Raw genomic sequence first — 26,738 nt, forward strand, 5'->3', positions numbered from 1 at the left:
GCTGGAAAGCGGACGCGATGGCAGGCAGCAGGCCCTCCATGGCTGGGGAGAGCTCCACAGCTGTGCCTCTGAGTGCCAGTGCCCTGTGTGCCACAACTGACCTCTCGGAACCCTGAGGAGTGTTCCATCTCCAAAGTAAACAGGTGGCTGGAACCAGGGTGTGTCAGTTGGTTGGGGGAGGGGAGGCCAGCCAGGGTCTAGGAAACAGACTCCTAAGTGAGCTCTGAAAGTGGAAGGGGTCTTACTTCTCCAGGCACTGGGGGAGGTGGACAGGGCTGATGGCAGCCTGGCTCTGCCAGTCGAGGCCCACCTGGCCCTACCACACCCCTCAGGGGGAAAGCAGGGCCAGGCCATGTCCCTTTCTCGCACAAGAGCAAGTCAGGGCAGAGTGGTGGGGGCCGTCCCTGAGCCAGAACCGGTCTCCTGTGTTAAAGTTCCTTTCTGCACTGGCACACCTTGAACTGCCCGCAAACCTCCCAGGATCTTCCTAGTCTGAGGCTCCCTTTCTACTCGTGCTTGGTCACTGGGGCCCACAACTGAAGGGTGTCCCCAAGGGTATGAACTAAGAGACTAGGATTCCACTCCAAACAACTCAAGAGTCATTAATGGGAAGTGGCAGTCTTAACATTTTATGGATTTTGGTTCAGTCCAAGTGTTCCTGGGTATGAATGACTCTCTTGGGGTGACACAGTGATTAGGGCTCCTTTTCTCATGTGACCTTGCCATTTTCACCACAAGCCTCCCAAGGTGGCCCTGAGGAGGGTCCCGTCTGCCACATGGTCTTCAGAAGTGGGCCTCTGGGGAGGGCCCGGGTCCTTTCTGGCTCTCTTGCATCTTTTATTTCATCACACCACCTCACCGGGCCGGGGGCTCAGACCCTCTAGTCCATCCCTGGGACTCTGCCGTGAGGGGCTGCTCCGTACTCTCATTAGTCAAAGGGAAGTGAGAGAATTGTCATCTGAGTCCTATTTAAAGGTGTTGAGGGTATCAGGGCTCAAGAACTCCATGGGACACAGAGTGGGCTTGGGGACAGTGGCCCTTCCCAGGGGATGTCAGACTCCTTTCAGGGCAACAGGAGCCAACTCTGCTACTGCAAGTGGTTGGTCTTTATAAAGGATCAAAAATGGGTCAAAGAAATGATAATATTCTCCCAAAGGCCGTGCCAGTCCCAAAGAGAGTGAAATGGACTTAAAACAGTTCTTATAAAGAGGTCCAGGATATGTTATGACGTCAAACAGGAAGATGCAAAATAACATGTAGACATAGGATTACAGAAAAAATTCTGGAGGCATAGCCCATCCACAATCCCCTATACTGGGAATATGGAAAAAGGGATGTTTATGTTTTTAGGGGGTGACAAGGTGGCACTTTGGAGGAATATCAGAAAGCTGCATTCCTTTCCTATCCCTGCCGTAGCAAATTACACTCACGCATAGCTTAATGGCAGGGGTACATACATCATTAGGGGATTTCATTTTTGTGCAAAAATCTCAGAGTGCACTTACACAAACCTGGATGGTATCGCCCACTACACCTAAGCTCTATGATACAGCCTATCGCTCCTGGGCTCAAACTTGCACAGCACGTTACTGCACTGAATACTGGAAGGAATCATAACATAATCATTAAGTATTTGCACATCTAAACATATAAAAGATAAAAAATGGTGCACCTGTGTAGGGCACTGACCATGGATGGAGCTCACAGGACCGGAAGTTGCTCTGGGTGAGTCAGTGAGTGAGTGGCTAGTGGCTGTAAAGGCTAGGACATTACTGGACACCACTGTAGACCTTATGAACTCTGTACACTTAGGCTACACTCAATTTATAAAAAATTTTTCTTTCTTCAATAATAAATTAACCTTAGTGTACCATAACATTTTTACTTTATAAACTTAAATTTCTTTAACTTTTTGCCTCTTTTGTAATAACCCTTAAAACACAAATACATTGGAGGGGTGTAAAAAATATTTTCTTTCTTTAGATCCTTATTTTTAAAGATTTTATTTTTTTTTCCTTTTTCTCCCCAAAGCCCCCCGTTACATAGTTGTATATTCTTCGTTGTGGGTCCACCTGGCTGTGGCATGTGGGACGCTGCCTCAGCATGGTTTGATGAGCAGTGCCATGGATTCGAACCAATGAAACACTGGGCCGCCTGCAGCGGAGCGCACAAACTTAACCACTCGGTCACGGGGCCAGCCCCTTTAGATCCTTATTTTATAAGGTTTCTTTTACTTAAAAAAATTTTTATTACAAGGTTTAAAAAACTTTTTTATTAAAACTTAAGAAACAGGGGCCGGGGCTGATGACGCAGCTGTTAAGTTCTCACTTTCCACTTCAGGGGCCTGGGGTTCCCCAGTTCGGATCCCGGGTGCAGACATACACACTGCTTGTCAGATTGTGCTGTGGCAGGCGTCCCACAAATACAGTAAAGGAAGACGTACAAAGATGTTAGCTCAGGGCTAATCTTCCTCTAAAAAAGAAAAATTAAGACACAAACACACTCATTAGCCTAGGCCCACACAGGGTCAGGATCATCAATATCACTGTCGTCCATCTCCACATCTTGTCCCACTGGAAGGTCTTCAGGGGCAATAACACGCATGGAGCTGTCATCTCCTGCGATAATAAGGCCTTCTTCTGGAACACCTCCTGAATGATCTGTCTGAGGCTCTTCTTGAGAAGGTGTCACCCTTTTCGGAAATATGTCCATGATGCTTTGCTTGATTTGTTTTTTTTTTTCACATCGTGGAATTGCATGTAAGCAGATACTCCACCATAAACATTTCTCTCTATTAATAAAAACCTTTCAGTGTTGGGGCCCATGTTATCAAATTTTTAAGGAGCCTATTGAGGTCTGCAAAAGTGTCTGCGAAACCCTACCCTGCAAATTTTCTTGGAGGTTCTTCTTTTTCTTCTCTCGTAGTGTAGAGAAAAGGTTCTCTTGCTTCTTCTTCAGCCATGCATTCCTGTTTCAGGTCCAAGAACTCCTCATTCATCAATCCCTCAGGAACCACCTCTAGGAGCTCCTCAATGTCATCCTCATCCACACCCAGGTTAAAGTTGCTTGCCATCTCCACCTCAGCCTCGTTGATTTTTGCAACCTCCTAATACTTGGCAATCCCTTGAAATTACGACTGAATGTCTTCAGCTTCTTCTTTCAGATGCCAATCATACACTCCTTGGTGACATTACTCCAAGCCCAAACAAGGTTCCTGATGCAGCCATAGAATTACATAGTGGTAATTCTCCCAGAATTGCATCAGTGTCTTCACAGCATCTTCCTTAGTTGCAGTAATAGCCTGGGCAAAGGTCTTTGTCAGATTGTAGGCCTTATAACTCCCCGATCCATTGTTTGAGTCAAAGAGGTGGTGTTTGGAGGGAGAAACACTGCTTTAATATCAGGATAAAGATCACCAAGAAAAGGAGGATGTCCAGCTACATTATCAGCAATAAGCAAAATCTTGAAAGGGATGTTATTCTCCAAATGGTACTTCTCCATTTTACTCTCATAGTAATTGAAGAGGGCCTCTTAGAAGAGCAGCTGGGTCATCCATGACTTCTCATTGCTCCTGTAGTACACTGGCAATGTGTCCTTATTAATATGCTAGAATGCCCTGGGGTTCTCACTGTGCCAGATCACAAAGGGTTTCAATTTGTAGCCTGCAATAAGCAAGACTGTTATCCTGTCCTTAAAAGCTTTGAAACCTGGCAAACTTGGCCTCCTTATGGGCGAAAGTCCTTTCAGGCATTTGTTTCCAGAATAGGGCGTTTTCATCCATATTGATTATCTGCTCTGACAAGTGATTTTCCTCCTCAATCAGCTCATCTAGTGTTTCCAAAATTTCCTCAGTTGCCTTCACATCAGCGCTCACACACTCACCGCTCACTTTCACATTATGTGATGAATAAGGATTCTTGAATTGTTTAAGCCGCTCAGAGCTGGCAGTAAATTCAACATTGTAGTCAGTCCAGTCTTTTCTTTCTACATCAAAAACAAACTTTTTGCTTTGGCTATGATGGTCATGGTGCTGACAGAGACTTGCTTCTCTGTCTGGTCTTTAATCCAGGGCATCAGAAGTTTCTCCGTGTCTGATGTGGGCCCTTCTCAAAGTTGTTTTAGTCTCTTTGCCTTCATGATGCAGACGCTTCAACAGCTTCTCTCACTTTGTTCTTGTTCTTCACATAGCTGTGGAGGAAAGGGACATGCCTGACTGGTGAGCAACGACCTTGACTGATTTTCAGTCTTTGTAGTACTTAGTCACTGAATTTTGTTTCCAGGCTAGTCACTCAAGGTGGCTTCTTACTCGCAACATTAGCAGTGGATTTTGTATGCTTAGGGGCCATGATGAACAAAACAACACTAGATTAAAGTATAGTATAGCAAATATGTAAACCAGTAACATAGTCATTTATTATCATTATGAAATATTGTGTATTGTACATAACTCTATGTGCTATACTCTTAGACGATTGGCAGTGCAGTAGGTTTGGTTACAGCAGCATCACAACAAACATGTGAGTAATGCAATACACAATGATGTCACAATGATGTCACAATGGCTGCAACATCACTAAGTGATAGGAGTTTTTGAACTCCATTATCATCTTATGGGACCACCTTCTTTATTTACTTTTTTTATTGCAGTCACATTGGTTAATAACATTATATAAATTTCAGGGGTATATCATTTTATTTCAATTTTTGTGTAGTTTACATCATGTTCACCACCCAAAGATCGATTACAATCCATCACCACACACATGTGCCTAGTCACCCCTTTTGCCCTCCTGCCTCCTCCCATTCCCTCTAGTAACCACCAATCCGATCTGTTTCTGTGCTTTTGTTTGTCGTTGTTTTTATCTTCTACTTATGAATGAGATCATACGGTATTTGACCTTCTCCCTCTGACTTATTTCACTTAGCATAATACCCTCAAGGTCCATCCATGCTGTCACAAATGGCTGGATTTCCTCATTTCTTATGGCTGAGTAATATTCCATTGTGTATATATACCACATCTTCTTTATCCATTCGTCCCTTGATGGGCACCTAGGTTGCTTCCAAGTCTTGGCTATTGTAAATAATGCTGTAATGAACATAGGGGTGCACGCATCTTTATAAATTCGTGTTTTCATCTTCTTTGGATAAATACCCAGCAGTGGACTAGCTGGATCTTAGGTAGTTCTATTCTTAATTTTTTGAGGAGTCTCCATACTGTTTTCCATAGTGGCTGCACCGATTTGCACTCCCACCAGCAGTGTATGAGAATTCCCTTCTCCAAATCATCTCCAACACTTGTTTCCTGTCCTGTTAATTATAGACGTCCTGACATTGTAGTTTTGATTTGCATTTCCCTGATAGTTAATTATGTGTAGCATCTTTTCATATGCCTGTTGGCCATCTATATATCTTCTTTGGAGAAATGTCTGTTGAGATCTTTTGCTCATTTTTTAATTGGGTTGGTAGGTTTTTTTGTTCTTGAAATGTGTGAATTCTTTGTATATTTTAGATATTAACCCCTTATCAGATATATGATTTGCAAACATCTTCTCCCAATTGTTAGGTTGTCTTTTCATTTTCTTGATAGAACAAAAAGAAGGATAGACAATTTGGCTCAGAAAATGGGTAGGAACCTGGGGAAGGCAGAGGTTAGAACTCCAGCTAAAGAGATGATCTTTAAGTAACCAGTGCAGTGTGTTGCTACATCCTTGCCTTGACACTGGGCACCACTCATGAAGCCCTCACCACCACCACCCTTCTACCCCCTCACCACTCCTACCATCAGAAAGAATTCTAAATCATTTCTTTCTTTGCCTCATTAGTTAAAGATTCAGTGGGCCTGGGGAAGCATCTGATTGGCAGGGTTCATTCTATGGCTCTGAGAAAGCAAGTATCTGGAATTTTTGGTTTTGGGTGCAGTAGATGTGGCCCTACCTTTCACCAAGACACAAGGGCCAACTGCCCAAACATAGGGTTCAGATAGTGGGCTGCACCCACCCAAGAATACAACCCCTAATACATACAGTACAAAGTGTTTTTTTCTAGAAATTGGCTTTGTTTGACAACATTATTCAAAGAAAATATGCAGCGGATATGAGTTTCAAGAAAGACTTGAAATAAGGGCAGAGAAATCTAGAACATGCAAGTAAGATTATTTAATGGCCAAGTGTACGGCCGTACTTGGCAATAGTTACACAAAGAAGGAGATAACACAAAATGGTTCTGGAGACGTCTCATCTTCCCAGAAGTTGCCATTTATATGCACAGCTGTGGATAATTCCATTTAAGTGGAATGAAGATTCTGCAATGTTCAAGAAGTGTGATTGCCATTCTCAAGGGTGTTTTTCCCCACCAATCTCTCCTACTCACTAGTCTCACTGTTATAGAGTCTCTGCCTATGGGACTTCCTACTCATCACATGCAGATAATTGGTTCAAAACAAACACAATAGGTTCGTGATCTTTTACTTCAACTTTCTACAATGCAAAGGGAAAGATAAGGTCGTTTTTAGTGCCTTCATTCAGTAGGCTGGGACCTGAGGCCTGTGCTGTCAATTACTTCTACTTCGTTCTTTCTCCAAAATGCCACCTTCTCTGTGAAATCTTGCTTCATTTTCTCAGACTGAGTCCATTTCTCCCTCTGACTTCCAGTAATTTGCAAATAAATTTGCTTATTAACAACTCCTATTCTGTTGTTGATATTCCTGATTCTCATATCAGATTGTGAACTGTCAGAGCAAAAATGTCTTCTTTAGGCAGGGTTAGAGACACCCTATTCCTGGTTTCCTCATTTTCTTGTACGCTAGGACATTGTTTCTATAGCTGACTCCCCACCAGGCTGTATGCTTCCAGCGAGTAGAGAGCATTTGTTTTATTTCCGACTTTGTCCATGGTACTGAAATTTGAAAGAGCCAATAGGGTGGGATCATTGGTTTGTTTTCAGTGGACTTGTCATAAACAAGATCTATGCTAAATTCCATTTATTTGGTAAAATTATCATACTTTTAAAGTTCCAATGAAACTCATGTGTGTGTGTGTGTGTGTGTTTCTGTTTTTTGGAAGTTAATCCTAACACGCCAGATGAAAAAGAGTTAGCATTACATCACTTACTCTTTGAAGATGGGAAAACATAAATTTGAGGTTTGAATATAAGCCTTTGATATAAGAATGCATATCATCTTCATCTGTTACTGCTCTCCTGACAAAGATCTGCATAAGTGAGAGCTAACTGAATACCACCATGTGCCTTTTTGAATTCATTTTGAATACTCTTGGCAAATGAGGCATGTTGCAAAATCCATTACCCTTTTAAATCAGCATATGCCAGAGCTAAGACACTGAACTAGGAGTCAGAAGACCTGACTTCTTAATTTTTTTATTTGATAAATATTTGCTGAGGTATTATGCTAGCTACAAGTTTTAAAACAATCATATATTTGCTGTGTACTGTTGGCAAGTCATTCAACTACTCTGAGGCTAGGTTGCCACATTTGTAGAACGGATATAGAGTATGTCCTGCCTTGTCTCATAGCATAGTTAGTGAGATTCAAATGAGACACTCTGTATATTAAAGTGATTTATATATGGCAAAGCATTTAAATAAATATGAAGTTATTGTATTTATTATGTTAGTTATAACACATATATAATATAGCTATAAATTATATTAGCACAATAAAGTTATATTTATTAACTAGCACTAAGGTTATCTCTCAAAGCCAATTCCTTACTCCCATAATTTCATAATTACAAAAATATTATAATAAATTATAACAATATCATACATTTGAATTGCCTTTAACCATTTTCAGAGTACTTTCAAATAATTCATCTTTCAACAACAAAGAAGGTGGTTTCACACATTTTCATCCACACAGTTTTAGGGTTCTACTTTTCTACATGATAATTTCTAAACCTAAAGCTAAACTGGCTTTTAAATGGTACTTGGAGAAGGAAGGAATTTTGATTCAGTTTACTGTATTTCTACCTCACTTTCTCGAAGGATCACAATAGTGATGCATGACACCTGAGAAACATAAGGAGCTGTCAGATCAGTTTTATTTCTGGTTCTTGCAAAATGCCTGATGACAATGGAAGTCTACAGCAGTGGGTCTCAATATTTTTGGTCCTAGGACTGCTTTATACTCTTAAAAATTATTGAGGACCCCCATGAGATTTTATGTCTGTAGGTTACATCTATTACTCTTTTTTGTATACAAAGTTAAAATGGAGAAATTTCAAAAATGTTTATTATTTCATTTAAAAATAAGAAACCCATTATGTTTTAACATAAATATTACTTTTATGAAAAATAACCATACTTCCCCAAACAGAAAATATTAGGGAGAAGAATGACATTGTTTTACATTTTTGCAAATCTCTAATATTTGGTTTGACAGAAGACGATGGAATTCTCTAATCTTCTGTATTCTATCTGTTATCATACATTGTTTGGGTCAAGGTATACAAGGAAAATTTAGTCTTACATAGACATATAGACAGAAAAGGGAGCATCTTGCCAACCCCTGAAAGAGTTTTGAGGACCCCTAGAAATCCATCAATCACACTTAGAAAATGGGTTGTCTACAGTGCGGGGGGTTTAAATTCAGAAGCTTTGAAGTCAGACAGACTTCCTTTCTGGGTTCAAACGGGTTTAATATGTTTGGGTTGTGTGTCCTTGGGTAATTACTTAAACAATAAGCCATAGCTTCTTCCTCTGTGAAAAGAGTATAATAACTCCAGCTTCATGGGGTTGTGGTAAAGATCAAATTGCTTGAAGTTTAGAGTGCTTGGCACAGGTCCTGGGACATAGTAAGTGTACACGAAATAGTGGCTGGCTCTGATGTATCACAGACTGTTTCCCGTACGCCTCTCAAAATAGAAGGCCTACAAGAGCCATCCCAACTCACCTGACATAAGGCCAGTCTTAGAGGGAAGGTCCTGAAATTGAAACCAGTAGGATCTAATTTTAAAATTGGCTATCCTATTTTCACTTATACAGGATTTATTCCCAGTCAGTACTCCCATACAGTTATGGGTGTTTATAACACAATAGCCCAAACTTAAAGCTGTGGTAGATTTGAACAGAATCGTTTAATAATCTTCACATAAAAAAATTCCCTGTATTGTTCTCAATGAGAAAGAGACCAAACTAATATGCTGAGACAATAGTCGATTACTGTATATTTAATTTTATAAGGTGATAGTAGATATACTGAATATACTAAAAACATTTTCTGAAAGCCTAGAAAGTGGGAAAGGAGGTTTTTAAAATTTGCTTTTATTTTTGTTTATACATTAATTTTAATTACACTCAATAAGCAACCATTCAGTATAAAGATTTGGATTCTATGCAGAATCCAGAATGAATAGCATTTCTGCCTAATATGTGCATTTTTGGTTTGTTTCTACTTGCTAATAGCTTCATTTATCAAAAAATCAATTTCAGGCTTGCCATATCTCTAGTATGTATTTTTTAAATGTAAAGACATTTACTTCTGAACTTTGCATCTTTTCTACTATCCAAGAGAGAACACCAATAATCACCAAGGGTCTGAAGCTAGCAATAAAGCCTAGGAATAACTAAACAAGTTCTTTTGTACATGATTTGATATATGAAACTATCACAGAAATGTCAGTGGGACAGCCCCTTCTTAGACTGGCAGATTTTGTAAACTGACCTCACTTAACTCAGCTTCTTGCCTGGTTTTCCTGGACTCAGAATATTCAGTCCAACCTAATTCTTCTTCATGGTCATTTAATGGTTTTAATTTCTCAATTTATAGGTCAAAAGGAAGCCCTAATAATAATAATAGCATGAACTTGCTCACATTTATTACATCCTTACTTTGTGCCTTACAGAGTTCTAAATATCTTACATGTACTTAATCATTTAATCTTCAAAATAACCCTATATTATTATTCTCGTTTTATAGATGACAGAACTGACCAGAGAGCATAAGTCAATAATGCTCATGTCAGAAAAATAGAATGCTCTGTAAATATTTAAATCAAAGGATACCGAAGAATTGGTTTTACAGATAATGGAAGACGTCAAAAGGGGCAGTGAGTTAAACTAGGGTTCAGCAATAGCAAGAAATTGTTATGACTCTTAATTTGGAGGGGTGATGGAAGGAGGCAAGATTTCCAGAGCTCAGGGAACTACCTCACTGAGAGGACCCCGAACCAGCATAGGCCAGTCTGGTGAGAGCTGGAACCACCAAAGAGATACATATGGATCCTCGATTCACAATGGGATTACATCCCAATAAACCCATCGTTAAGTTCAAAGTATCATAAGTCGAAAATGCACTTAATACACCTAACCTACTGAACATCATAGTTTAGCCTAGCCTAGCTTAAACATGCTCAGCACACTTACATTAGCCTACGGTTGGGCAAAGCCATCTAACACAAAGCCTATTTTATAATGAAATCTTGAATATCTCATGTAATTTATTGAATATTGTACTGAAAGTGAAAAATAGAACGGTTGTCTGGGTGCAGGATGGTTGCAAGCGGATTGGTTGTTCACTCTCGTGATCGCGGGGCTGCCTGGGAGCTGTGGCTCGCTGCCACTGCCCAGCATCATGAGAGAGTATCATACGGCAAATCGCTAGCTTGGGAAAAGATCAAAATTCAAAATTTGAAGTACGATTTCTACTGAATGCATATCACTTTCACATGATCATGAAGTCAAAAAATGGTAAATCAGGGATGTGCCCTGTGGCCGAGTGGTTAAGTTTGCGTGCTCTGCTGCAGCGGCCCAGGGTTTCGCCGGTTCGAATCCGGGGCACGGATATGGCACCACTCATCAGGCCACGCTGAGGCGACATCCCACATTAGAGGGACCTGCAACTAAGAATATACAACCATGTACTGGGGGCCTTTGGGGAGAAAAAGGAAAAAGTAAAATGAAATCTTCTTCTAAAAGATGGTAAATCAAACCATTGTAAGTCATGGACCATCTGTATAGCCCAAGGAGATGCCACCCAAGGGGAGGAGGAGAAGGAGAAAGCAAATAGCCTGGCATCTCCCTTTGTCTAATCCCCCAATCCCCAACCTATGCCTCTCATTGGCCAAATCCATTCTGAAGCCAGCTGACCTGAGACCATGGGACATGGCAGGGATAGTCAGTTTCTGACGTGTGGGTTTCTCTGTCCATGTATGTCTTAGGGTAATTTCAGGGAAACATGTGCTTACCACTATAGAAGAGGAAGAAGGGTAAGAAATGAGGAAGGGTCTGGGGACTTTAAACCATTTTCAGTGTCAGAGTATGCCTTTGGGCACGTTCAAGGTGAGGGGAGCAAACGATCCAAGAAATCTCTTCTTTTGCGCTCTTGCTTGACAAAGTGTAGCTTTTTCTCTATGTAGCCCTTGCTTTCAAAGGAATCCTTATAAAGAAATAGTTCACATTAGACTAGATTCCTTTTTCGATTCACAGAACTCTTTCCCCCAAACTATTCCAATTGAAAGTGTCAATATTAGCAGAAAATGTGGAGATACTATCCTTTAACACGTTAATGCATCTCTTACGAACCTAAGAGGTTATGGGATGGGGCAGGAAAAAAGACAGTTGATGGCATTTAGGTATGAAGTGGAGGATTAAGTAAAGCAGACTGAACATCACTGTCGTGGGCTGAATTGTTTCCCCTCAAAATTCATATGTTGAAATCTCAATGCCTAGAACCTCAGGATAGAACCGTATTTGGAGAGAAGGTCTTTAAAAAGGTAAGTTAAAGTGAAGCTGTTAGAGTGGGCACTAATGCAATCTGCCTGGTGTCCTCGTAAGAAGAAGAGACCCCAGGCCAGTGTGTACAGACAGTCAAACATCTATGAAGGGGCAGCAAGAGGGTGGCATCTGCAAGCCTAGGAGAGAGGACACGGGAGAAAACAACCCTGCTGGTACCTTGGTCTTTGACTTCCAGCCTCCAGACCCGTGAGAAATTACATTTCTGTTGTCAACACCACCTAGCCTGCGCTAGTAAGCTAACCAACTGACCGAAGAAGCGACATCTGGAGACTCAGTGTGTGAGGCACCACTGATGACTGGAGATGCTAATAATGATATCCTTTATCATATAAAACAATATGGCTGCCAGGACCACAAAGCTGTTCCAGTTGGAATGAAAAGCTAGAGTTAGACATGCACTGTAAAAGCATAAATAAACTTGTTTTCTCTCCTTCATGGCTGCCCATTTAATTCAATATGCATTGTACTGTGCATGTATTAGGCAGATAGTTCTCTTACAGGTTCTCATCTATGAACACCTTGTCACTGAATGACATCTCTATCACAATGGTGACATCACAGCAACTTCCTCTTTGAATGATTGCTTATGGTTCCCTTATTGGTGGAAATAAAATTATCCCAGAATGTCAATATACATAAAGAAGGAAAATAATTCTGGTCCTCCTCAAAGTAGATTTAAAAACCACTCTTTTGTCATGGAAATTGTTCCAATCTACACTATGAATTGAATGTTTCTCTCTTATTTATGTCTCACAAATGTGCTTTAGCAACATGTTAGACTTTTGGTGTCCAGAAATGGATCTTTCAAAACTTTCTAAATAAAAAGAAATGAATAGCCAAGATAGAAGAATACCAGTTTCCTTGGTTCACATACAAGGCACACACTGAATATTCTTAGAAACATCACTTTGATCCAAAATAGAAAAATAGACTTGGTGTTAAGAACTACATTTTTAATTTTATATGAGATCTACCACTTTACCTGTTTACTTGAGTGTCAACAACCTAGAATAATGCAACAGTTTAGGAATTATTAAGTAATGTCCTGAGAATAAGTGATTCCAACAGCCATACATATTAAGGCTGACTCAAGAGCAGCAAAACTGACATTGCTGTCTGGCAATTAGGATATCTGGCAATGGGTCTTATGTACAATTTTATCTTAAATTCCCATCCTCAATTCATTCCAATTGTACACGTTCTAAAACATATTGTCTACAAGGAAACTTGAAGTTTTCTCCTCGAAGTTTTACAAAAGAACAGTTAATATTAAAAAATAAAAATAAGTAGAAAATCATTAGAAGCAAGCTGGGAAGGTATATCAATGTGGGCAAGTATGACTACACGATAAAGAGCTTTTTTTGATGATTATGTAGTGAGCGTTGATAAGTAGTTTTTTTCATGGAACTAAAAAATTTAACTCAGAGGAACATTTATTGCCAAATTCTTGAAACTAAACTTTAGCATCTGGCAATATTTTTTTAAACCACACTACTAGATTTTTACATTACATTTAACTTTCTTAAATTCAAATGTCATGAACTGGATAGATCTTTTTTTTAAAACCTAAAATACAGAGAAACGTGAAGCGATATGTTGGAAAGAACTTTGGGCTATAAATGAGAAAAAGTGGACTCTGGTATGCTCCCTTTGACAAGTCGCCCTCTTTGGGTCTCAGTGCTCTCATAAAAATTTGTGCATTCTATCACGAGTGTTGCATTATTCCTAAAATTCTGGGTTTCCAACCATTTCACAACTTTACAAATTCTTCTAGCAAAGGCATAAGGTATCGATAAAATAAAATTTGCAATTTGTTAAAATCAAATGAAAAAGGTCTTAAAAGGTGGTTGAAGATATCTAGGGTACACAGTCAAGACGGCCGTAAAGAGCACAGATTTGTTACAAAGCCTTGAGTTACAATGATCCATGAAGATTAAATAAAGCCAGACAATATTTCAATGATCATTTTCTTAGCTTGCTTTTCTTGTCATCAGATTAAAAAATATACCTGGATTAGCATATGTGATATTGTATTTGTAACAATGTGCACTGATTATTCCGCCTCTCCCACAGCCGCACCCTCACCTCCTATCCCCGGACTAGCTGTGAAACTCGAGATATTTTTGAGGCCAGAGATTGGTTTCTTAAGGTTAGGTTTTCTCTATAATTCCATATAGAGTCAAATATTCCATGCGGGGTGGTTAACTGATAATTGGCAACTGGGAATTAGAATTCTGTACCATCTAGGCAGTGAAACTTTGTAATGTTGCCTGTTGTATAGACCGTATTTCACTTGTATCAAATCTCCGGGAAATAAATCTTATTTCCCCAGAGCCTAGCAGTGACTGGCACATGTTTGAATGAATGAAGTAGACGGAGAATGTCAATATTCATTTATGTAATAATTAGTTAAGGAAAAAAGTACGTTTCAGCATAAGAACTTCGGACAGCCCTTTGCCTAAATCGCACTTGACTTTTCCTGTCAGGCAAGTTGATGGCTTGTGAAATTCCTAGAAAAGCGAGGGGAGAGGACTCAGAGACGAGCCGGCGTTCCGGACCCAGCGCGGTCTGGGGACCTTACAGGGCCTGAAGGGAAACATTTTGTCGCGGAGGAGTTCGGAAAGCCAGCGATCCCACAAGTCCTGGGCACGGGGAAGAAGCTGCCCTCCAGCCTCGGGTTGGAGCTTCGCGGAGTCAAGCGCAGGCGTCGTGCAACCTGCCGCAGGGGGGCCTCCGAGGCCGGACCCGCGGGGCGCGCCCTAGCCCCACCGCTGGAGCGCCCGGCCCCGCGCGGCGCAGGGGCGGAGCCCCCAGCGGGGGGCGGGGCTCCGAGGCGGCCCCGCCCCGCCTCCCCGCCCCGCGGGTCACAATGTAGGGTTAGGGCGGCCGGCGGGCGGGCTCGGCGGGGCTCGGCGGGGCTCGGCGGGGCTCGGCGGGGGGGGGCGGGGCTCGGTGGGGGCGGAGCCGGCGGTTGGGAGGGAGGAGGAGTCGCGGCGGCAGGAGGCAGCGCCATTCCGGCCGGCCGCTCTCTGCGTCCCCTCTCCCTGCCCCGCAGTGGCCCGCGAGCCGCCGGCGAAGGAGCGCGTGCCTGACGCGGCCCGCCCTGCTCGCTCCCCGCCGGCGTCCGCCGTCCGTCCGCTCCTGGCCCGGGCCGCGGCCAGCGAGCCGCTCTGAGGCGGGCCGCGCGGAGTCGTGGGGCCGCCGCCGTGGCTCTCGCTGTCGGCGCCTCGCCGCCCGCCCGCGGTGCCCGCGCACGCCGGCCGCCATCGTCTTCGCGCCTGGCTGGCGGGGGCGCTGTCCTGCCTGGCCGTCCGCGCCGCGCATTGGAGCTCGGCGGAGCGCGGCAGCCAGGGCCGGCGGAGGCGCGAGAAGCCGGCCGCCGGCGCCGCGGGGGCCATGACCGTGGAGCAGAACGTGCTGCAGCAGAGCGCGGCGCAGAAGGTGAGGCGGCCCCCGCCCCGGCCCCGGCCCCCGCCCCGGCCCCGGCCCCGCCGCCAGGGCCTCCTCCCCGCGCCCCCCGCCCCGCCGCCTTTGGGGCGTCGTTCCCAGGGCGGGCTGCGTGTGGGAAGCGGGGTGCACTTAGCGGGCTTCCATCCGCTCCCTTCTGGCCGATTGTTTTCCTGGAGCAGACGGTGCCGGGTCTTTATTGGGAGCGACCCTTACATTCCTACACTCCTCTATCTGGCTGCTTAATTTAACTTTCTCCTCCTCCTTCCTTTTTAAAACAATAGAATAGCCACTGGTCATCCCTGATGAGCACGGTTTGTGTTTTGAAGGTGGGAGCCTTCTGGGCCTGCTCTTTGCAAAAGGGTCTCCAGCAGGACCGAATTGCCTGCCTGGCGGGGCAGGTCCGTTTACCAGGTGACTCTCTGTGGAAGTAAAGGGTTCAGTTGGTTCCTTTTCCTCTTTCTTGAGTATAGAAACTGTCCTTAAGAAGGGAAACCTTTCTGGCCATGTTTACTCCAGGAATCTTTTGTCCCCTGAGTTTGACCTTGTTCCATCGTTTACCCTTTGCTCTTGACTCAGCCACTCATTCAAATGGTCACTCACCTAAGTTAAAAAAAAAAAAATCTGTTTTTGAAGCTTCAAATCTTTTATAGTGAGTAATGAGAAATGCTCATTTTGTTCTGGATTTTGCTTTCAGGATGTGAAGTGCACTATCATGGCTTGCACCATATCCTGAAGAGTAGTTGGCTATGACTTATTTGTCTTTCGGGTGAAAAGCATTTTGGGCAAAAGGATAACATTGCTTTAGTCGTGTTGGGGTTACGGGGGTAACTGGAGTTTATTGTGAGCAGCTCCCGAAGCTGTGTTGGTTTATCAGGGTGAGTAACGAACGCCCCACCCTGTTGTAGTTTTGGCATAGTTATCTCCTACCTGTGCTTGGTTTTCGAATAGGGTCTGCTGTCCTAAAATGGACTGTGTATATACTCACAGCCTGCTAAATTTCTGCTTTGAGATTATTTTTAGAATTTTATGGTAGTACTTGAGGTAATTGAAGATGCTCAAGAATTTTGGAAAGCAAGGATAGTGCATTGTTATTTTAGGCACTTTGGGAAAGTTGATTTTGGAGCTCTTGTGTGTTAGTTAACTGTTACTGGTTAAATTTAGAAGATTATTGCAGGCTGCAGTTTATTTACAGGGAAATAATTTTGGATTTAATATTGGGAGTTAGAACAGTTTATCTGCTAATCCCCTCTATTCTACTTTGAATACCTTAAACTTTAGTTTTTGATGTTGAGTATGTGATAAAGTGTTAGTACTTAAAGCAGGATCTCGTGGTCATATGTATACTAAGCAATATTTAATAGATTTGGTATCATTTTTGTTTATAGTTCTCTTTAGTGTTGAGTATTTATTCAACACAGCCAATTTGTTTCAAAGTGGGAAAAGTAGCTCATATTTTTCACATCTCTTAAATGTGAACAGTGGAAAGAAGTTTGTGAGTTTTTAAAATTGGTTTTGACTAGAGTACTTCTTTAACATAGAATCAGATAATGCAGATCTGCCTGCTTCAGAAGTTTAGGCATAAAATTGTAGGATCGAGAATCAAATTACTGAAAGTGGTCTTGGCCTTCAAGTTTAATGAACTCCTCCTTACACAAAGGCAGTAGTTGTTAATCCAAAGTATTACCATTGTGCTGCTGTTTTCAGTGTGTGTGTCAGATCGTCTCACTGGTATTGGGGAAATTTTTTTGGTGAGGAAGATTGGCCCCGAGCTAACATCTGTTGCCAGTCTTCCTTCTTTTGCTTGAGGAAGATTGTCGCTGAGCTAACATCTGTGCCAGTCTTTCTCTGTCATGTGAGATGCCACCACAGTGTGCCTGACCACCGGTGCTAGGTCGCCGACCACATAGGAACCTGCAAACGCCTGGCCACAGAAGGAAGTGGAGCCGGAACTTAACCACTACCCCATGGGGCCAGCCCGAGGGGTGAAATATTTTTGGAGCAGTATAATGCGTGTATTTTTATACTTCCATCAAGGTATTCATGTGTTTTTTAAAAAGAAACAATGTATTTGTTTGCTTTCCATATTAACATAGTATTATATTTTTACTCATATTGGAACTATTTAAAAAATATTTGTATGGGTATAAATACTTTAAGCCATCTACTTCAAATAAATTGGTAGATTTAAATCCACCAAGCTAGTAACTAGGAAGTGGACTTAAGCTAGTAACTAGAAAGTAAACTTCAAACTTTAGAAGAGACAAAAGTGAAACTCTCTGTTTTCACTTAGAAACTTTATGAATTGTCAGTCAAATGAGGTAACTAGTGCATATTGCATAACCAAAATTGAGCCTATTTTCTGCTCTCCTCAAAATAATTGTGTGTGTGTATGTATGTGTACAACATTAGTTTTATGTGAATAGCTGTGTTCTGGGGATTGGAACGCTTCCCTATATTTTCAAGATTCTTTTTTTTTCCTTCCAGAAGGATGACTCTTTCATAAAATAATATAATAATCCTTTATTTAAAAAAAGCGTGCCACAGAACTTTCATAGATCCCTTTTCACCTGCAAGGTAGCTTGTCACAGTATATTTGTAAGGAGAGGGGCTGTCTTTTCCTCTGATGTGTTCTTTGCGTGATGGCTGAAGTTTGGCCGTGGCCGGGCGTTGTGACATGTAATAAAACTGCAGAGAGCTGCTTTTCTGAGGTTTAAAGGATACAAGTGAGGTGGAGTTGGGGGGAGATTAGCTGCAGTTAAATCCTGTCAGAATTTTGGTCTTGAACATGTCTTCAGCCTTTGAGCTTGATATTTACCTAAGTGCAGGATCTTTAGATCTCAGAAATTTGATACCTAGATTCAGGTCCCAAAGAGGATTCTTTAGGGCAGCAATAGATGGCTTCGTCCCAGGGACCAAATTACTTTATAGAGTGAAGTGAGCTGGATACCATTTACATTAAATGTATCTTTCTGAGTTGAATAAAATATAAAGTTCCTAAGGGCAGGTATTTTGCCTGTTTTGTTTCACCCTGGTTCCTTGCACATAGTACGTTTCAGTAAATATTTGATGAGTGAAGCAGTGTGTGAATGTTTTCTAAGAAGAATGAGAAGTGCAGTAGTTATTTTAGTTCCCTAACTGAATCTCAGATTTAAGATTATTGAGAAACAGTGAAAGCTCAAGACTGCGGACAGCTGTTGGAATTTAGGCAGTGTAGTGAAAAGATGGTTGGATCTGTATCACCTTTCTGTGACCTTGGACAAGTCATTAAATGCCTCTGAATCTTCTTTTAAAGCCTTAAAGTTAGTATGATTAGACATTAGCAACTTTTTTAGATCTGCGTGTTCGGTGGAGCTAAGCATACATTTATTCCAGACAGGGAGTTTAAAAAAAAATAGTAGGGGATGGCAACAGAAGGAATTTTATGGATCAACAATTTTCAGTTAATTACGGGGGGGGGGGGGGGAGGGAGGGGTTAGGTGGGCAGGATTAACCAATCACAGATTAACCAAATTAAGAGTTTAAAACAAAACTTGAAAAATAATACAAACTGGATTCAGAGTAAATTTCTTAGTTAAAATAATGGAGTATTTTCTAATTGAGGTTATCATCTAAAGTTATAGAAATAAAGTAGAGCCTTTCAAGGGACAGTTAACATTTTGTAAATTGCTGTAAACATTATATACAACTGATATTCCTTAGTACTAAATAGTTGGTTATCTTGTTATCAGCATATGCCTTCGTTTGGGCAGAGAGATGGGGAGCCAGCTGCTTATTCCCACCTATTCCTTCCCTTTCTCACCTCATTTTGATTTGTATACTAACATTGTATCCAGCTGCCTTAATGAATTCTCATCAGATCTGATAAATATTCTGTGAGTTTTCTTTACTTTTCTGTGTATACAGTCCATATCATTTGTGAATAATTATCATTCTGACCTCTTCCTTGTCAATATTCAGATTTATGTTTTCATTTACTATTTTATTGCTTTAGCTAAGATTGCAGAATACTCCTAGGATTGATGTTAGTGTCTGTATGTATTGTTTCATTATGATATGGAAATTTCCCTATAGTCCTAAGTTTTAAAAATATTTTGAAATCAGATTTAGATGTTGACTCTTTATCAAATGTCTTCTTTTGTTGTTGCAACGACTGATTTGGTGTTTTATGTGTCAATAAGAACAACAATTGTAATAGATAGCATTTATGAGCTATTTACTATGTACTAGGTTAAGGAATTGTAATAAGAGCAACAATTGTAATAGATAACGTTTATGGGATATTGACTGTGCGATGTTAAGGAATTGTGCTGAGAGTTTTTTAGACAGTTTTTCATTTCATCTTCCTAACTGCCTTATTGGGTGAGCACTATTTTTTCCCTTCATATTGTGATTGAGGAAACTACTAGAGAAGCTAAGAGCTAAAGCAACATTTCACTGCTGGTGTGTGTGAAGGGTGGGATTTAACTCAGGGCTGTGAGACTCTCGAGCCCCCCATTATGATGGATTGCATTCTGGTAAAATCTCATGTAGTCGTGATGCCTCCAAATTCAATATACTAAATTTTAATCTGGAATTTAATATCTGTATTCTTAAATGAGATTGGTTACACGGTTTGCTTTTGTGTAAGTGGGTAACAAGGTAAAATTATCTCATAAAATTATTAGAAAGCTTTTCGTGTTTTCCTATGTTTTTGGAATTGTTTAACGTAGGATTGGGTTAAACCATTCAAAATTGGGGACATTTAAGCATTTTTTGTCAATCTAAGTACTTGCTACTTTGAAAGGTTGATGAATATGACTATATCAGGCTGACTTTTATTTAGAGCAAATTTTAGATGAACTTTCCAAATTTTATCTTTTTTTTAGGTTTTCTACCTCTTCCAGTGTCAATTTTAAAATTGTTTTTTAGATGTGGATTTTATTTCATTTAGCTTTCTCTCCATATAGATATGTATATGGATCTGATGTTTTCTCTTAAATCTGTGGGTATATAGATAGATCTCTTTCTCATTCCTGTTAGTTTTGTTCTCTTCTCAGTGGTGTTTGCCAGAAGTTGATCTATTTTATTGGTCTTTGCAAAATTCAGCTCTTTTATTTATAACTTTTGTCTTCTAATTTATTTTTATTTTTCTTTAGTAATTCCACCTTTCTACTCTTTTTGATGGTTATTATTCTTTTTATACTTATATTCAACGTTTAGTGAATTTCCAATCATGTTTAATGAAAAACATTTTGGGCTGTGGATTTTCATCAGTTTTGTTTTGAATTTGAATTTATTTTTTGTTCACTCTTTAAAAGATTTTTTTTTTGGTTTACTTTCCAAGATGTTGCATTTTTAAAATTGTTAACTTTTAGTTTCCATATACTGTGTTTAGAGAACATGATTTATAATAGTTTTAGAAATTTATTCAGATTTTCTTGGGGCCAGCACCGGGGGCGTAGTGGTAAGTTTGTGCGCTCTGCTTTGGTGGCACAGCGTTCGTGGGTTTGGATCCTGGGCATGCACCTGCACACTGCTCATCAAGCCAGCCTGTGGCAGTGTCCCACATACAAAATAGAGAAAGATCGGCACAGATGTTAGCTCAGGGCCAATCTTCCTCACACACACAGAAAAAGATTTTCTTATGTACACGAAGTTTTAAGGAGCATATGAAAAGGATGGGTATTCTTTGAAAGTTGTAGAGTTTGGGGCCAGCCCCGTGGCCTAGTGGTTGAGTTCGAGAGCTCTGCTTCAGCAGCCCAGGGTTTTGCCAGTTTGAATCCTAGGTGCGGACATGGCATTGCTTGTCGAGCCTTGCTGGGGTGGCATCCCACATGTCACAACTAGAAAGACCCAAAACTACAAATACACAACTATGTACTGGGGGACTTTGGGAGAAAAAGGAAAAATAAAAATAAAATCTTAAAAGAAAAAGTTATAGAGTTCTTTATTTGTATATTAAATGAACACAGTGTGATTTGAATATTTCATGTTTTTTTCCTTTATCTCTTAAATTCTGAGGGATGTGATATCTCTCCTTTTAATATAATTTCATCAAATTCTCTTTGTATTTCTCATGGATCTAATCCAAATGTGTGTGTCTTTGCTGGTGTTTTAGTAGAATTTCATCCTTTACATATATGGTGATAATTGATAAATTTTTTTATTGTCATCTGAGTTTCTGTTTATTAGTCTTGTTTTCCCTACTCAGTTTTTTTGTTTTTTAAAGATTGGCACCTGAGCTAACAACTGTTGCCAGTCTTCTTTGTTTTCCCCCCTGCTTTTTCTCCCCAAATCCCCCCAGTACATAGTTATATATTTTAGTTATGGGTCCTTCTAGTTGTGGCATGTGGGACACCGCCTCAGCATGGCCTGACGAGCGATGCCATGTCTGTGCCCAGGATCTGAACCAGCCTGCTCAGTTTTCATGGATTGATCAGATTTTCCTTGTGTCACCTCCCTTACCCTTTCTTTTTTACAGCCTGTAATGATTTGGAAATCGCTTTCTCATTTCTGCTCTTTTAATTTTAAACAAATATATCTAAACGTATTTTTCTGGTAGAGTCAAAAATTGATAATTAGCTTTCCCTCCTTCCCTCTACTCTCAGTAAGATAAAACTTTTTAGCTTATTTTTATTTACAGCATTCCTGATTTTGTTGGGATAATATTGAATGTGATTCTGAATGATGACTTCTTAAAAACACAATTCTTTTGTTGAGGTCATATTGGCTTACAACATAGTGTAAATTTCAGGTACACATCACTCTGTTTCTGTTTCTGTATAGACTGCATTGCGTTCACTGCCAACAGTCCAGTTTTTATCCATCACCATATGTGCATGTCCCTTTCCCCCTTTGGCCCTCCTCCCACCCCCTTCTCCTCTGGTAACCACTCATCTGTTCTCTGAATGATGACATTTTAAATTTCTTAGTGTATACCTTATGTCAAAAATATTACTTAATTGTGTTACACATTAGCAGTTAGTTTTTAAAAATTATTTTATTTTAACTGTATGTTTTTCTGTATAGTATAATACTGTTTCATGTTACTCTTTGTTTTTATTGTTGTTGACTCTTTGTGTAAGCTTGTATCATTTCCCCTTTGGTTTTGGAATCCAGAAATTTCACTGTGTGTGTGTGTGTGTGTGTGTGGTGTGTGTTTATCTTTTTAACAGTTCTGCCTAGGACTTTTGATCTGAAAATGTTAGTGTTCTTCTCAGTAAAATTATTGCTTCTACTGTATTCTTTTTTTTCCTTCTATAACTGCATTATTTGAATATTAGATACCATTCATGTCTTTTCCTTGCTTCAAATTTTATTTTATAATTTCTTTCTCTCCCTTTTTGTCCTATATGCTCAGATAACTTTTCAGTTTGATCATCTATGCTAGTTCTATATTTACTGCCTCCATAGGTGGTCAGATCTTTTGGGGGTTTGTTTTAATAGTATACATTTTTAGTTGGTTCTAAAGTGCATAATAATAATAATAGAATTATAAACATTGGTTCATAATAGCTGTCCATGAAAATGTTTATTTATGAAATTTCTTATCAATTTTTAATAATAAACACACATGAACCCCCTACTTAAAACAAAAGCTGCAACTTTGAAGGTAATCTATATCTAATCATAGTCCCCTTATCCCATCCCTCTCTTTTAATTTGAGATTGTAATCATCTTGAATCCTGCGTTCATTCTCCCTTTGGTTTCTTTTTACTGCATCTCTATATGAGTTCTTGAAGGTATATATTTTTAATTTTAGTTGTTTTAACTTTAGGAACGTTTTTCTACCTCTATATCTAAAAGATATTCACCTCTGTTTTCTACTAAGAAGTTTAAAGATATGTTTGCAACACTTAAACCTTATTCCATCTTTACTTATTTTTTGTACTTGGTGTGAGATAGGCATCCAGTTTAATTTTTATTATGTATATGATTTATTGTTGTTAGTCGTAGCTTATTGAAAAGTTAATGCTCTCCCCCAATGAACTGATGTGCCATCTCTGTCATATACAGAAGCTTTATGTAAAGTGTTCTTTTTTCCCCCTGTTGTCTCAGTTTTGTTCCATCATCCATTTTGTGAATAGCATCCTGTCTTCATTGCTGTAGCTTCGTAATGATCTCTACTACTGGAAAAGTAAGTGGGCTCCTCCTCTTCCAAGGTTTCATGGCACTTCATTCTTCCTTGGAAATTTTAGAATAATCTTACCAAGTTCTCTGAAAAACTCTTGTTGGAGTTTTTTATTAATTCCATTGAATCTTAGACCAATTTGGGATCATTAACGTCTCTACAATATTGAGTCTTCCTATTTGTGAACAGAGTATACTTTTTCCTTTATTTCGATCTTCTTCATTTCTGTTATTCAGTTTTAATTTTAACTGTAGAATTCTAACACATCATTTGTCCTAGATAGTTGCTAATTTCTTATAACAATTATATGTAGCATTTTAAAATATTTGTTATTGGTTACTGGTGTGTACAGATGCAACTGGCTTTTGTATGTTGCTCTTATATCAAGCCACCTTGCTAAATTTTTCTATTTTAACACTTTTCCAGAGATGATTTTGGATTTTCTCTGTAAAAGATCATACTGTGAGTAAATCATGAGAGTTTTATTTATTTCCAATTTTTATGCTTGTAATTTCATTTTTTTCTTGTTGTGCTAGATGAGACATCTAAGAAGTAATAATACTGACTAGAAGCAGTAATAGTAGATATTGTCTTATTGCTGATTTTAAAGGACAGTTCCTTACTTTGGTACCTAAGGCATTTCTAAAGTATTTACACGTGTTAGTTGTACAAACTCGTATGTTATAAAGAGGGTTCTATTTCTAAAGAACTAAAAGATATGTAGTATTTTAAATTCTGATGCTTGCATGTACTTTTTCCTTTGAGTGCTGGTGACTCTTGTGAAAATTTTCGCTCTAGGCATCCTGGTGTGGAAATAGCTGGTTTGTCAGCCATTTCTCTGTCATCCTAGGGCCTCTAAAGTCAGGCATTGCATTTCTTTCTTATCATGGGCAGTCCTTTCTCTCTTTTCCCAGCGACCACTTCACAATCGTTCATTTCTGCCCTGATATGCTTAGTGTAAGAGTGGTTACAAGAGTCTTTCCCCTGACACTACACACACACTTACTCTCTAATGTCACAGAACTACCATTTTTACTGAAACCAAAGTGGGTTCCTTCCTGGCGAGTTGAATCAGACCCCCACCAGAAGCAGTTGTCACACAAAGTAGGGCATGTTTGCAGCAAAGAGGAGGCCACGCAGAATCATTTCCAAAGTCATGGCATCCCCAACAAAGGGAAGCAGGGGCCTTTTATTTTGGATGGGAATGAATATTCAAAACAGAGAGGTGGGTATTCGCTTGCGCAGGCTCAGTTGGAAAACATGCTTCCACATACACTGCAGGTTAAGTCAGTAAGGCCTAAGCTCCTCCCAGAGTGGATATTTTAGCATTAAAAATGAGGCAAAGGTCATAGGCCTCGCCCTTGTGCTGGGGCTCAGTCTGCTTCAGGTTGGTTGGTGATTGCATCTCTTAACAGTTAAATGCTTCTGACCCCACCGTTGAGTTCCTTGGAGCAGTGAGTCCCTGACACCATGAGCACTGACTTGCAGCAGTGGCCTGCGTTTTTCCTGCAAATATAAGTGATGAGTATGGTGACATAGCTCATAATAATTGTTGATTTGTATTATACAGGCATACCTCATTTTACTGTGCTCTGCCTTATTGTACCTCACAAATATTGCAGGGGGTTTTTTCTTTTTCTTTTTTTTTTTTTTAAGTGAGGAAGATTGGCCCTGAACTAACATCTGTTGCCAGTCTTCTCTTTTTGCTTGAGGAAGATTGTCGCTGAGCTAACATCTGTGCCAGTCTTCCTCTGTTTTGTATGTGGGATGCCGCCACAGCATGGCTTGATGAGCGATGTGCAGGTCTGTGCTTGGGATCTGAACCCGTGAACCCTGGGCCGCAGAGCAGAGTGTGCGTACTTAACCACTATGCCACTGGGTTGGCCCTCAAATACTGTATTTTTTACAAGACCCTCAACCAGCAAAAATATTATGACTCATTGAAGGCTCAGATAATGGTTAGCATTTTTAGCAATAAAATATTTTTTAATTAAGATATGTACATTGTGTTTTTAGACATAATGCTCTTGTACACTTAATAGACTACAGTATACTGTAAACATAACTTTGATATTCACTGGGAAACCAAAAAGTTCGTGTGACTTGCTTTATTGCAGTATTTGCTTGTTGCAGTGGTCTGGATCCAGACGCACAATATCTTGGAGGTATGCCTGTTTATGAAAGACCAAATCTGGCCTCTGAAAGCCAGTTTTGGAATGTCACTATGCAGTGTGGGTAAGTAGATGATGTGAAAGTTGAATTTATGAAATGACCTCTTGCGTTTATTTTGGCAAACTTGTGTAAGTAATTTTTCTAAGTTTTCTCTCTCTTTTTACCTCCTTTACTAACTATTTTAATACAGTTTATCTGCTTTGTTTATAGTCTTGGTCTTTCGAGCCACTGAATATTTTAAAATGTATGTTTTCCTTGTTTCCTTAGCCTTGTTCAAACAGGTGTAGATCAGAGCTTATTCTTACAGTGTGATTTGTGGACTATCTTCATTTCCTCTAGTGCTTGCTACAACTGTAGAATTCTGTGCCTCACCCCAGACCTGTTGTTTCAAGACTCTGATGGTTGGACTACTTTCTTAACAAGAATCAGTGATTCTTCTGCACTTAAAGTTTGAGGAGCACTAGTTGAAAGTATTCTTGAAGATGAGAGTGCCTTAGCACTTGTGTGAATTGATTGCAGAGGTTGAATTATTACAGTACACCCAATTTAACACACAAGCAGAGTCTCTTTGAACACATTGGCTTTCTTACATTTCGAGTGTTTGTCCCCATCAGTGTACTTACACTGACCTGCTTTTCTGTTGTAAGGGAAATGCCGCCTCCATCAGGCTATCATGGCCACCATCTCTTGGAAACCCAAAGCTTCAGGTGCCCAGGGGACACTGGAACCCTGAACCCAAATAGGGCAAAGTTAGTTGTCTTTTTATTCATTGAATCATATGTCAGGGAGTTGGGAAGCTATTGTACATGCTAAGGTTGCAGTCTCCCTGTTTCTTTTCTTTTTGGGGTCTGTGTGTGTGAATCATTTTTGAAAGATTTTTTTGTGTGTGAGAAACATAGCGTATGAGAACTTATGTATACCTCAGAGATACGTAATAAGATTACTGCCCTTTGTACCACCTTAGATGTGAAATAGAACATCTTATTATTACAGAAGTTTTCTTTGTGCCTCATCCGAACTGTCCCTTCCTTCCACATCCCTCTAGCTGCTATCTTGACTTTTCCAGGTTGATGTTACCATAGTGTAATTTAGAAAATATAAAATGAAAACACCCATTGAAACTGTTTTAATTAGATGAATTTTGGCATATGGAACATTTTTGACACTCCAGAAGATTTTCTTGCATCACTTTTCCCATTTAGTATCGCCACCCTCCCTTTCCAGATAACCACTTATTGGATTTCTATCACAG

General features: G+C 40.2%; 1 protein-coding gene across 26 annotated transcripts in view; it reads left to right on the forward strand.

The window, feature by feature from the left end:
• Window positions 1-15,057: 15,057 nt before the first annotated feature.
• LOC138916635 (ubiquitin carboxyl-terminal hydrolase 25-like) overlaps window positions 15,058-26,738 on the forward strand; it is a 156,186-nt gene continuing 144,505 nt past the window's right edge. For 17 of the 26 annotated variants that reach the window (XR_011423938.1, XR_011423937.1, XR_011423936.1 and 14 more), the window contains exon 1: window positions 15,064-15,195. Coding sequence is in view for 18 of the 26 variants with exons in the window: in XM_070229602.1 (XP_070085703.1) it covers window positions 15,151-15,195 (45 nt within the window). In the remaining 8 variants the exon portion in view is untranslated. Of the gene's footprint in view, window positions 15,196-15,301; window positions 15,616-26,738 lie in introns of those variants that run through there. The other 9 variants (XR_011423933.1, XM_070229597.1, XM_070229595.1 and 6 more) reach the window with 6 other exon arrangements.

Source organism: Equus caballus, chromosome 12 (genome assembly GCF_041296265.1).
Source record: "Equus caballus isolate H_3958 breed thoroughbred chromosome 12, TB-T2T, whole genome shotgun sequence".
Lineage (NCBI taxonomy): Eukaryota > Metazoa > Chordata > Mammalia > Perissodactyla > Equidae > Equus > Equus caballus.